Genomic DNA, 12,748 nt, shown 5'->3' with positions numbered 1-12,748 from the left:
GATGATAAAATTGATTATCATATTTACAAAATTAACATTAAGAAAATTACAAATTTGGCAATTTAATTCCTGATCTCTCATACAGTTTTGATATATATTTTTTACACAACTATCAACACAAATATTGATACTTCTATCAGCCCATATCAACACTCAAATTTGAAATATATTGACGTTCAAACTAAAAAATTGTATCATGTTGAAATTATCTATAATTTTGACCTCAATTTTGTATAGAACCTCAAGTCAAGACCAATGCTAACATTTTAATAAATATCAACATCACAACCTCCAAATACAATATGATGCTTTTTTTTTTCAAGCTCTTAAATCCATATATTCTTGAAAACCAAAAAAATATATAATAAAGATACCAATATAACAAAGAACATTATCGGAACAATAGTTCATTATTGATATCTAAATAGAAAAAAATCGACATTAAAGACCTAATAAAATTAGAGAAACAAAAGAAATCAAACAATAAATATAAGGCTGAATATATTGAATGGAAAAAGAAATATTGAAAGATAAAAGTTTTAAAAAGTTTTAAAAATTGGGAAAAAAATAATAAAAAATAGGGAGGTGGAACTCTTCTATTTTTGACCTCCCAACTACCTCCCCACAGGAGGATTCTCCTGGTGCTGAAAAAGCATTTGTTTTCTTCCTCAGCACTTGATAAAAACAACTTAAAAGGGTCAAGTGCTACAAAATCTTTCTTTCCCACAAAGGTTGTTCAAACCTTTTGTGGAATTAGAAAAGGGAAAAGGAAAATGCAACATATACCAACAGGTTTTAATCTGGCAGATCTCTAGCACAAATGACAACAAAAATCACCCATAAAAAGGGAAAGGAAAAGGAAAAGAAAAGAAATGAGAGCGAGCCTATGCTACGCCTATTTCACAGATTCGACAACAACGGATCTACACGGTTTTGGTGCCTTTTACAGAAATAAACATGAAAGAGGAAGATGTGTATCTATGCTCCATGCTCTATATCTGCACATTAGGGTGTTGAAAAGCCAGAACAAAATTACATACGAAAGAGGGAAGAATCATTTACAAGTTACCATCATGGAGTTGACAAGATGCATGATTATACGAATGCCAGTGAGCTCGACTGGAGAAACAGTTGGCAAGGTCCGTTGATGGTTCAAAATCTGATACACCTGTTCGAAGATGGGTCGTATGTGCATCGCTATCATCGGGTCGGTGGGATTAACAGCAGCAGCCACTTCAGTCATCCATGCAATTTTTCGGGATCTATCCTTGTTGATATCACATGCTAATTGTTGCAAAAGGGACAGCAGTACTCCTTGACTCAAAGCAAGGGGATTTGCCAGAACGGCTCTAAGATCAACCTGACAAACAATACAATAGAAGGATAACATCATATCTTTTTTCCTAGTTTACATGTCAGATCACATTCATGACAAGATGGTCAAAATTAGTAAAGAAACAGATCGCTGTTCTAATTTTTAACCTTTAACTTATATATTGATGTAACCACGGCCATGTTCAACCATGCAAAAAAATAGAAAATACCAGGATATGCAGTTTCAGTGGGAAAATAATATATACATAATTTTATCAGCATCTAACAATTGTGAACATCCAGAAGTTTAAAACGGATATTAATTTATAGTAGTTTTGCCGGTGCCATAGCCAAATAGTCAGCTTCAGCTTCTTTTTTTTTTTTTTAGACATTTCAGCTTAAGCTTTTATCCATGAAATGGCTAGTGCACGAATAACTTAACTAACAAACTCTCTTCTATACACAGTGCTAAAACTGCACCAATTTACTTTCCAGAACATTCCTGATTGAAGGAGGACGTTAAACATGATAATAAGGGTCGGTGCAAAATTTCATAACAAAGGAAGACAATAAATCTTTGAAGATGACTCCAGAAGAATGACAAACACAAGAAATATTGGAAAATAAACAAAATCATGCTACCACATTACCTGAGAACATAACCAAGAGACAATGTTCACATCACTTCTCTGTAAAGCAGCAGTGAAAGCTTCCTCATATTTCCTTTCAGATAACAATCTTGACAGTTCTTTGGTAGGATCCAGAGGAACCTCAACCTAGAGCATGTGTTGAGAATACATTAGATCAAGCCAGTAGGTGATATACAAGGAAGAAGAGTAAAAAATGTAAACCTTCTCATGGAGAGCACCCAATGGTCCGTTGCTTAGTTGGGTAACTAAAGGATTTATCGAACTACCATTTGCTCCTGCAGTTGCAAGGGCTATCAGTTTTCTTTGGCCTTCAGCCAATTCACCACTCAAGGACTGTGCAATTGTTGATGCTGAATTTATAGCATCCTGTATTCCATGCTTAAATCAGTTAGGTGAAAAAAGCAGCAAACAAATGATAATTAATAAAATTACCAGACGCTAAGGTGATTATAGAAGGTGTCAAATCATGCTAATCATATATCAACACCTTCAACCTTCAAATGCACCTAATAATTTAACTTGGGTCAACCGGATGCAAGAAAATCAAAAGAACTTAAAGGAACTCCACCATCCAGATATGCAAAGAAAATCTAAAATCAGTGTGTGGCCTCATCCAACATAAATTAGGTTTAATCTATGAACCGCATAGCTAGAACAGATCCTTCTACAAGCAAAGCAGATGGATTTGTCCCTACCCATCCTTTGAAAACTAAATACCATAAAAGAAAGATAGCCATTTCACATACTGCTCCAAAGTTTTTTGAAGCATCATTTCATAACTTGATCAGCACACTCTTAACAAGGCTGTAAGATGAGATAAGCTTCGCCGTAATAGAAAAAGTGAAACATAGAATTATAACTGGGGGCGAATCTATATTCTATCAAAGGTTTAGGCACAGCAATTGTACCCTCAAAGCAAGTGCCAATGGAGAATGTGAAGAGTCGAAGTGCTGCTGTGCTGCAGCTGAATGTTCAACCAGTCCTTTCTGAAAGGTAGAATCTACTTGCTCAAACATGGTTTTGCACGACATTTCAAAGGCAGGAATTAATGATGCTTCAAAACTAGATTTTAATGCATCCTGCAAAAGAAGATTATCATTCTAACCAAAAATCTCAACATCCAAGAGCTACAAAGAAATCTTAAAAGTGAATTCTGATAGACTCATTTTAACTGAAGAAACAGGGACATTTTTCAAATGAACTAAACCTGCAGAGCTTGCTTCCCAGAGGTTTGAAACTGCGCTTGGATTTGCCTAGCAACAGTAGCTTCAAGCTTTGAGTTAACAGATTTCTCTAATTGATTTACTGCCTTATCACCTACTCCTCTCTACATCACATAAGACATGAATAAGGTCCCATGATGAAAACAACAAGAGAAGAAGAGTCAGCATGCAAATAAATTCAAACCTGGAAAGAATCTGCGATGGTAGAAGAAATTGTTTTCTCAATAGCTGGTGTAATTGTGCGAACCACAGCAGGTCCAATGGCAGACATTTCCTTCTTCAGAGCTTTCTCTAAAAAGACAGGCAAGTCCTTGTTCACAAAGTTTGCAACTAAACTAGTTATTTTTTGTGTAGTTTCTCGCAACAATTTCTCATTTTTAGCACTTTCTTCCTGAATCCGAGCCCATAATGCATCATTATTCGCTTTCAAGGCCTTCTCCATGCTTCGTCCAAGAGCTGCCTCCAGCCTTTTACCTTCTTTAGTGACTGGAACTGCAAATGTCATCTGCATCTGCTTTTGCATTTCTTTCTGAGTGCTCATTATCTACACAAAAGTATTCGAAATAATTAGTTCAATACAATTAGACAGGCCAAAGGGCCGTGTAAAATACAGAACTCATACAACCATCTCAAATTGTGACAAGATGGCCATATAGCAATTACTTCATCAGCAAGGATCACAAAATTTATAAAATGAAGTCCATCATAGAATTAAATATTTGCCTTTCTAGAGATGAAAGAAAAACGGATACTGACGACTCTGCACACAAAAATCTACTGACATTAACCTGATTTAACGTATCCTGGATGGCTAGTAAAGGAGGAAAAGCTGCTTCAGGTGGGGGAAGACTTGAACTACCGCAAGGTTCAGTGGAAGATTCATTGGAATTGAAAGCACTTGGAGATGGGGAAACCAAGCCTGACAGTTGAGAATTTTTCCCCTTGTTCTTCTTCCCCTTTGTACTAGGTGTTGGAATTTGCGGAGTGGTTGATATAGATGATTCAGAAACCTTTTCAGACACATCTTTGGCCAACGTTCTATCTCCCTCACCAGCTTGGGAATCTACCTCTGAGTCCATTATATTAGTAGCATCAACTTGCGGGGCTTCCTCAATGACATAAGTTTCAGATGATAGTGCACTACACTCTCGGGCCACTTCCATACCAAGATCTGAAGCTTGTGAGCAGAAATATTTTTCCTTGTTCTCGAGAGAGAGGTTTTGAGGCTCACCTCTACTACCATATTCACCGTTCTGAGGAGACTTCATTTCACCTACCTCTTTAACCTCTAGCTCCGTATCTTCAACATCATTGTTAACCACTAAATCCTGGATATTTGTCTCCCCCTCACTCTTACCTTCAATGATATTAGTTGTGTCAGAGGAAGAAACAGCCATCAATATCTCAGAGGGGGTAATAAGATGAGTAGGATGCTTAAACACTATAGGAGGATTAAGGACATTAGACAGATCTTCCCGTGAAATTTTCTCCTCACTGTTTCTGGACTCATCATCCAAGGAAGACACTTCAGACAAATTTGGGTGAATGGCATCCATTTGTCGGTTGACTGGATAGTCATTACCACGTCGCTCAGCAGCATGATCACTAACTGCAGTAATGGGATCAAATGCAACCACTGGACTTCTAAAACCAGACAGATTTCTAGATAAGCGCGGGCTCAAAGGAAGAGGAGGTGACGCAGGAGAGACAATGTCCGTGTTACTAGCTACAGGTGACAGAGTAGCAGGTTTAGATTCTGTATTAGCAACGGATGCTGCATCTTGAGACATGGTGCTGGCAGGATATCTTTCTGCACTAGCACTGTCAGAGCCATTGACTAGCAGCGAACCCCTGGGTGTAGAACTAGTGAAGGGTATGTCAGTTGGTTTGCTTCCAGAAGGAAACAATGCAGCCAGTCCTTCAACACCAGCAGAATCCTGTGAAACATTAGAATCTGCCTTCTCTAATCCCACATTGTCCAATGGTGGGGGCAAGCACTGAGATAAGTCTAAAGCATACTGTTGTATGGCTTGTGTTTGTACACAATAAACCTGGACAATATGTGTTAGACGGTCTAATATTTCACTTGTTCCAGTAAAACTTAAAATGGGCATCGTAACAGTAAACTCTGCTATGTAATCCATCCGTGTCGAGGCTGGATTAAGACCATAATCCAAGTGAATTGCATATATAGCATTCTTCTTAGCATTAGCAAGCAAAAGAAGGCCAGCTTGAGACAATGCTACAATTTGATTAAAGAAAGCCTCTTCAACTTGACTTTCAGCTGAACTCTTCAATTCCAGGGTCTGGGTGCATTTCCATGATTCAGCATCACTAGGTAGCAGCCAACCTTCCTCACTTGCAGATGACCATATTTTCACTTCCCGATTCAGAGGCCCCTATCAAGAGTCGTAAATGAGAGAAAATCCTTAGCTGGCCAGAGTTAGTGAAAGCATAGACAATTTTTCGACCAAATTGAAAGAACAAAGAGGTTCTTGTAATACTCACAGCTGTTATGAGTATGATGTGATCTGGTCGATTAGGAGCAGTCAAAAAAGTGGCCGCATTAACTGGTTGGCCATCATGTGGTCTCAAAACCAGCAAAGGTGATGCCTTGCGATCTTCCCAAATTTTGATCTACAATGTAAATACACGATCAGAGAAAGAAAGAAAACAAAAAGGAGCTTTTTTTTCCAAGTAACCATCCATGACCGTTGTCTTCAGAAACTAGACAATTATAATACACTAATTTAAAATTTGAGCCAGTGAAAGGGGAAAAATATGTTAAGGAAAAAAAAGGAACATTTACACGGGACAAATACCAACCGTTCCATCCATAGAAGCAGAAACCAAACGAGAAGTCATCCACTGGCACATGGACAATTCGGTCACTTCTCCATCATGCTTCCCAACAAGCTGGACACCATCAATCAGCTTATCAAGAGAAAATTTGAGAGGAGCTTCAGCAGAAAAGCTTTCACCCTTCCCAACTTTGGTTGTGTCAATTCTGAGAACAGCCTTCCCAAATCCAACTACCAAAACTTCCTATACAAATTCAGACAACATTCATACATGGAGGTTTGAGCAACAATACAATTATAATTAATTATAAACCATGAATAAAACTAATTGTTCCACGGCTCTACATATGGGTATTAGCATTAAAATAATTATTGCCTGTTTGTGACAATGCCAGCAAACTCGTGGATGCACAATTTCCCCTTCCCCTCCTTCCATATGAAGGGAGATAACAACTTTCCCAGTGATTTGTGGCTTAGTTTCTTCATCAGGGCCCTCTGATATCTTCCAAACATAAACTCGTCCACCTACATCAACACTGCATAAAAGAAATATGCCATAGCCCGTTTAAAATCGGGGGGAGTGGAGGCAGATCAATTTTATTATGGAAAACTGCCTTCCATAAAGAGAAATACATGAAGGCCATAAAAGAATACAAGCAGAAACAAAAATAAATTTAGGATGTAGTGCATAATTACCTAGCCAAAAGGTGAACATCTTCGGCGAAGAATGCCATGTCAGTGACCCTCTGCATGAATGAGACATTATTGAGAAATAGGAAGGGGAAGAAGATAAGTGAGAAAGAGGATTTACCAGTCACAGTTTACTATGACCCAGATAAATGACATGGATGAAACATAAGTGAATAATATAAAAATATAAGAATAATAAGAATAATATCAAAATCACCCTGGGTTATCCTCATGGTCAATGAAGGCAAAAATATAAATGGCATTAGAGAATGTGGATTCAAGTCATGGTGTCCATCTACTTAGGATTTAATATCCTACAAATTTCCTTGGCAACAAAATGTCTGAGAATGGTCAATGTGGCAAGCAAGGTGACACAGACACTGCCAGATATTTTTTTCCACATTCGTGAATGTCCAGGCCCGCTTACGCGCACCTCGACTAATCTCATGGAACAACCTACCTGACCCTACAATATTTGGGTGTCAAGAAAACTCGTAGAATATTAAATCCTAGGTAGGTGGCCATCATGTATTGAACCCACGATCTCTTAGCCCTTTTTGATGGGGATATTCCCTTATTTTACCACTAGGCCAACCCATGATAGTTCACAGACAATCACAAATATTAAGAAGTAAAAAATAAAGCCAATAGTTTCAAGAAAATACCAAACCATGAACCGGTTGCCACTTTATATCTTGTACCATGGTATTTGATTCTAAGAGAATGTTAGACAGAAGTTTTCACCAAATAACACAAGTGTATGAAGGCAAGGACAGCCAATCCAGTTCTAGAAGCTGTCCACTATTACAAGCAAGGAAACCCCAAGTCAAGATGTTTAGAAGAAGTTCCACTTGGCCAAAAAATGATTTAAGATTATAACCAGTGGAAGCTCTCCCCACATATTTCAATTTGTAAAAACAAGCTTTTTATGATCAAAGATGTATCACACTCAGCTAATTTGGACAGAATTCAAGACTTTAATGGTTTCTTCATGAGAACAATGAAAGAATTGGCAATATTATTCAATTATCACTATGCTTTGTGGTTCTTATCTTCCCTATGGGGTTGACTTTAAATTTTTCTTCAATCTTTACTACTAAAATATGTAAACTCAAATTTAAATCTTTATTTATAATGATCCAGTGAACTAAATTTTTTAAGCCCGCTATGTCAAACATCAAATATGAATTAGAAAGCTATAACCCTGAAATCTCCTTCACGTGTATTTGTCTAGGAGGTATTAATATACAAATGATGAAGTTCAAAGATGAACACCAAATAAGAACTTAACTAGTTCTCTTCGAATGAGCGTCAGTAACTCATATCGTCCTTTCTTATCTTTCTCCTTTGTCTCAACTCTCAAATTAGTGGAGGAACTTTTATGCAATTTTAGCACAAGAATTTCAAGGTCCTAGAAGTTCATAGAGTCACTCTCTAGTTTACGGCCAATTTTAAGGACAAAGAAAAACTTTGTGGGTGAATGGCATTTGAACTGTTCTTTGGGATACTTGAATGAAAAGTAATAAAATAATTTTCAACAATCTTGAGAAGTACCTTGAAGAACTTGACAACTATTTTTCTCTTTTACTATTCTTCCTTTAATTGAAACCTTTGTTTACTAAACTTATTATGCTCCATCTCTTATTATAACTCGATTGGAGAACTCCATTATAACTCAACTGTCAGGTTAAGGGCTTGCTCCATCTCTTATACTTAAAAACTTTTTTAATTGAAGTCCGCACCCATCCCCAAAGCCTAGACTTTAGAAATATTAAGAGGGTGTTTAGGGTAAGGAGTGGAGTTGTCAAGTCCAAGGAGTTGTGAAGCCTAGGAAGTTGTAAACTCTTGGGACCCACAGTTTAAGGAGTTAATAAGACATAAAATTAATGTTTTTTAGTGGTGGGACCCAAGAACTCCTTGGAACAAACCAGCAGTGGAGTTCACAATGCTACACTTCTCAACTCCCTACTTCCCAACTCTTTGGCCCAAACATCCCCCAAGGGATTTCCATATAAAGCTCATCAAAAGATTCAAACACATGACATCTAGGTAGGTTAGGTATTACTCAAAGACCGTGGGCTTCAAGCCAACGGGGCCACCCCTTGGGGGACTTCTTTGATATTATACTATTCAAAGAAGAGTGTGACTTCCGAGTGTCAATTATATCCAATTTGCAAATGTAACTCTTTCTATCACTCCATCCTAAAATTTCTCATTTATTCAAGATTGTTGAGATCTTAAAGGAAGCCTTTGGTTTGAGAATATATTTACTTAAATTACCTTCAAGAGGAATTAATGTATGCATAGCCAGATAGATTATTTTTTTTTTCTTTTTTGGAATGAAAAACCAAACTTTTATTCGAAAAAAGAAAATGAAAGAATACAAGGGAAAAAATGTCCTACTAAAGAAAGAGACCCTGATCAGGTATACTGAAACTTAATGAATAATTACAAAAAAACTTCATCGTCGTTGCCTAAAGAGAAACATAGAACCTAACAAGGGACCAAATTTCACTAGGGCCCTTCTCAACTCCTCTTAAGGTTTATTGTTCTTTTCCATCTACAGGCCTTCTATCAAACAACAAATAGAGGAGGAACTCGACAATCATCTCCCAATATTCTCTATGTTTGGCAAACTGAAAGCCAAACACATAAAAAAGAAAAAAAGAGAAAAGAACTCCAAATAGACCGTCCAATCGCAACTCAAGAGGATATGTTTCAGATCTTCCTCCATCCTCTGACAAAGAATGCAATAAAACGGACCATCAAGAAGACATCTTTTTCAAAAACTGATCGAGAGAGTTATCTCTTCTATGGATAGCCTGCCAAAAGAAGAATTTAACCCTTTTGAAGTTTTCACCCTCAACATAGATTCACCAAAGGGAAAAAGGGAAAAGATGAAAGAACAAGTTACAGGAAAAGCCCCAATAAGGTTAAGACTCCAACAACAATTATCCCTTCACCTCAGTCTAAGCTCAAACTCCCCGATAAAAAATATAAGATATTTGTATAAGTTGGAAGTCTTTATCTTTCTTAATTTTTCTATCTATTTTCTTTATATTTACATTGTGAGTTTGTATCTTTAAGCATCAACCTATTTTCATTAGTTCAATGAAAAGTCTTGCTTTTGAATCAAAACATGAGTAGAGAAGAAAAGGTTGCTATGGTGGCCAACTATCTTTCTTGCCCTTAAGTTAAGCGGCCTTTCAACTAGGACTACCTTTGAGAGGAAATCCAAGGATGAGGAAATTTTGGACCTTAGTTGTTGAGAAATCCAAAAATCAATTCTAAACTAAAAGAAGATTCTCGCATCTAAAGAAGAAAGACTTACTTCAATCAAAGTCATCCACTTATTGCTTATCCATCATTGAGGCTAGCTGCATTACTAGTGAAGTTGATAAGATTTTAGAATATCTCATCAAGCAAGGGACAGATTTGAGGATGTTGTTGCCTTGTCAAGTGGAATGTCGATGCTCTCATGCTCTACCTCTAAATTCAACCTACAAAAGGGTTTGGCATTTGCATTGGAAATACGGCTAGAAGAAAACTGAACATTTTCCCACAAATATCTTTGAGGGTGTACTTTGAAGGTGGAGTCTCGATGGCATGTAAAGATAAATAGTGGAAGTTTGGTACAGATTTTGGATCATTGGCCAGCAAGAGAAACAAGGCTAGCAGCTCTTACCCTCGAATGCAAATATCAGAACTCTTTGTCAATTTGGCAAACAATGCCAATTTCTCGATGGCAAAGGAGATATAATTAAACTTAGGGAAGTCAATTGGATCATGGCAAGGCCTCTAGCGACAAATTTCCCAAGGAAGTGCCCTATTACAAGCCTACAACAGAAGATAAAAATCACATTTGTTAGACAAGATTGGGACCAATACACAATCTTTTGGTGCTGAGGTTAAGGATTTTATATCAACAATTCCTTTAGAAATGATGGAATAAGCTATGTTTAGTGCTGAAGAAAAAATAATCCAAAAGTTGGAACCTTACGGAATCCTCTTTCTTAAATCTCTTCTTCATAAGTTCACTACAACTAATACCTCTTTGGACCACTTTGGCTAACTGTCTTTAGAGCTATTCTGTAGGTGGTTAGGCTCAAAAGAAATAGGATGTTATTTACCAAAACTATGAAGATATTTCATAAGCCATAGAAAATATAACTTCTGCAGCTTCTCTTGGAGCTCTTGCTCAAACCAATTTGTATCTATTTATCCTCCTATATTAACTCTAATTGGAGCACCTTCTCGTGAGCTCCTGCAGGTTGCCTCTCGGTAAATCTCCATACATCAAATGAAGCTACTTGTTTCCAAGGGAAAAATTTTAAAGTAACTATTGTAATATTCCAACTACTAGGATGCGAAACAATGATCAATGAAAAACCAACAAAATGATAACTCACTAAGCAAACAAAAAACGAAGCAATTCATTCAAATTAAAAGAAAAAAGAAATCAAACCTTTTCATGGCCACGAAACAAAGATCTTAGAGCGGTATTGATATTAAGAACTCGAATGTTCCCTTGTTTCAATCCATAGCATATATATGTCTTGTTGACCGCAATTTGACGTCCCAACACAAGCTGAGGATCTGAACCATATTTGGTAATGGGCGTCACTTCGAGCTGTGGCTGGATCTCTCCTTGCAACCTAACATTCACATCATACACCACATGATCACCGATCAAATGCCGCCCTTTCGGAAGCTTACTGCTCGGCATTCGAACCGGCCCAGTAGGCGAAATGCCAGGATTGACCCCCTGCATCATGGGAATAGTAGTCATGATGGGAACATTAGGAGGCGCTGAAGATTCAGGAACACCCGAAGAAGGAGACGGCATCGAACCCAATGGAGCAGGGGGCTGGGGGAGTTGTTCAAGATTAGAACCAGGGGCTCTAATCATCGCCATTATCCGAGCACCAGAGCTCTGAGCCGGATTGTTCTGAGGGACAACCATATTGACCGGAGGAGGAGAAGGCTGAAGCGGTGGAGTAGGGTAAGAAAGAGAGCGCTGATGATGAAGGTTAGAGAATTGGTCTTGAGAGTACGGAACTTGATTGGGATGATGAGGAGGATGATAAGGATGATGAAATGGGGCGTTCTGAAGTGGGTAAGAGAAAGGACCAGTGGGAGGAGGGTAAGAGGAAGAAGGAGGCGGAAATGGAGGTGAATTCATGAGGGTAGGGTTTTGGGAGGTCGGCGTAGGGTTTGAAATGGTGGGTTTAAAGAATTTCTGAACATCAAATGGTGGGTTTGTTGGATTTGGGTTTGGATTCCCAGGGGAAGCCATGAAGAATCAGCTCAATTCGTCAAAACCCAGATCTGTAATTCTTCGATTTCAGATCAATTCCGGATGAATTTGGGATCAATTTTTGCAGTGGAAAACAAAAATCTGTAGAACAGAAACAGAACGCGATCTGGAAAAAAAAAAGAAAAAAAGAAAAAAAGAAAGACTGAAGAAGTTAATCGAGTGAGAAAGAGATTAAGAAACAATAAAATATGAAAGAAAACAGAGAAGATGTGTATCGAATTTGGTATCTAAAGAAACCCAGAAGACCAGAAAAAAGTGAAGAGCCAAAGACCAGAGAGACCCGAATTATATACCCGATGAAGATGGATTGGAAAATGGAAAATAGGTTTTTTTTTTTTCTTGAGATATGGAAAATTAAGTAAATAGATATATAGATTTATTTTTTAGCTAATTATTTTATTGGTTTAAATATTATTTGGTGCCCTCTATTTATGGTTTTTATTCATCTTGATTTTAAATTTTTATCTTTATACCTTTAACTTTGGTTCATTTTGATCTCTATACTTTCAAAATATTCAATTTGGTCATTATACTTTCAACTTTTGTTCATTTTTGTTCTTATACTTTTAAAAAGTGATAATTCTTATCCTTTTGACCCCGTTTGGTAAATTTTCGTTTCATGTTTTCTAATTCTTGTTTCTTGTTTTTTTATAATACTATATTATAAAAAATATATGTCATACATTAAATATTGAAAAATAAATTATCAAAAGTTTATATTATTTAAAACAAATAAGTCTCAATACACAGCTA

The 12,748-nt window shown here is 37.2% G+C and overlaps 1 protein-coding gene across 3 annotated transcripts; it reads right to left on the bottom strand.

The window, feature by feature from the left end:
- Positions 1-791: 791 nt before the first annotated feature.
- LOC120091631 (enhancer of mRNA-decapping protein 4) lies at positions 792-12,327 on the bottom strand. Of its 3 annotated transcripts, XM_039049731.1 has the most exons (13): positions 12,289-12,327; positions 11,144-12,101; positions 6,685-6,734; positions 6,365-6,524; positions 6,014-6,232; positions 5,696-5,824; positions 3,976-5,586; positions 3,372-3,731; positions 3,172-3,291; positions 2,873-3,043; positions 2,166-2,330; positions 1,965-2,090; positions 792-1,360 (listed from the first exon to the last, which is right to left on the bottom strand). In XM_039049731.1, the coding sequence occupies exons 2-13, from the start codon at positions 11,972-11,974 to the stop codon at positions 1,055-1,057; spliced, it is 4,248 nt and encodes a 1,415-aa protein (XP_038905659.1). In that variant the 5' UTR covers positions 11,975-12,101; positions 12,289-12,327; the 3' UTR covers positions 792-1,054. The 3 variants fall into 3 exon arrangements, with proteins under 3 accessions (XP_038905659.1, XP_038905658.1, XP_038905660.1); XM_039049730.1 differs by lacking the exon at positions 12,289-12,327 and having other exon boundaries at positions 11,144-12,235; XM_039049732.1 differs by lacking the exons at positions 11,144-12,101; positions 12,289-12,327 and adding an exon at positions 10,010-10,115.
- Between the last annotated feature and the right edge of the window lie 421 nt (positions 12,328-12,748).

The sequence above is a fragment of the Benincasa hispida genome, chromosome 11, assembly GCF_009727055.1.
Source record: "Benincasa hispida cultivar B227 chromosome 11, ASM972705v1, whole genome shotgun sequence".
Taxonomy (NCBI): domain Eukaryota; kingdom Viridiplantae; phylum Streptophyta; class Magnoliopsida; order Cucurbitales; family Cucurbitaceae; genus Benincasa; species Benincasa hispida.
Note: the sequence above shows the minus strand (reverse complement) of the source record. Positions and strands in the feature narration are given on the sequence as shown.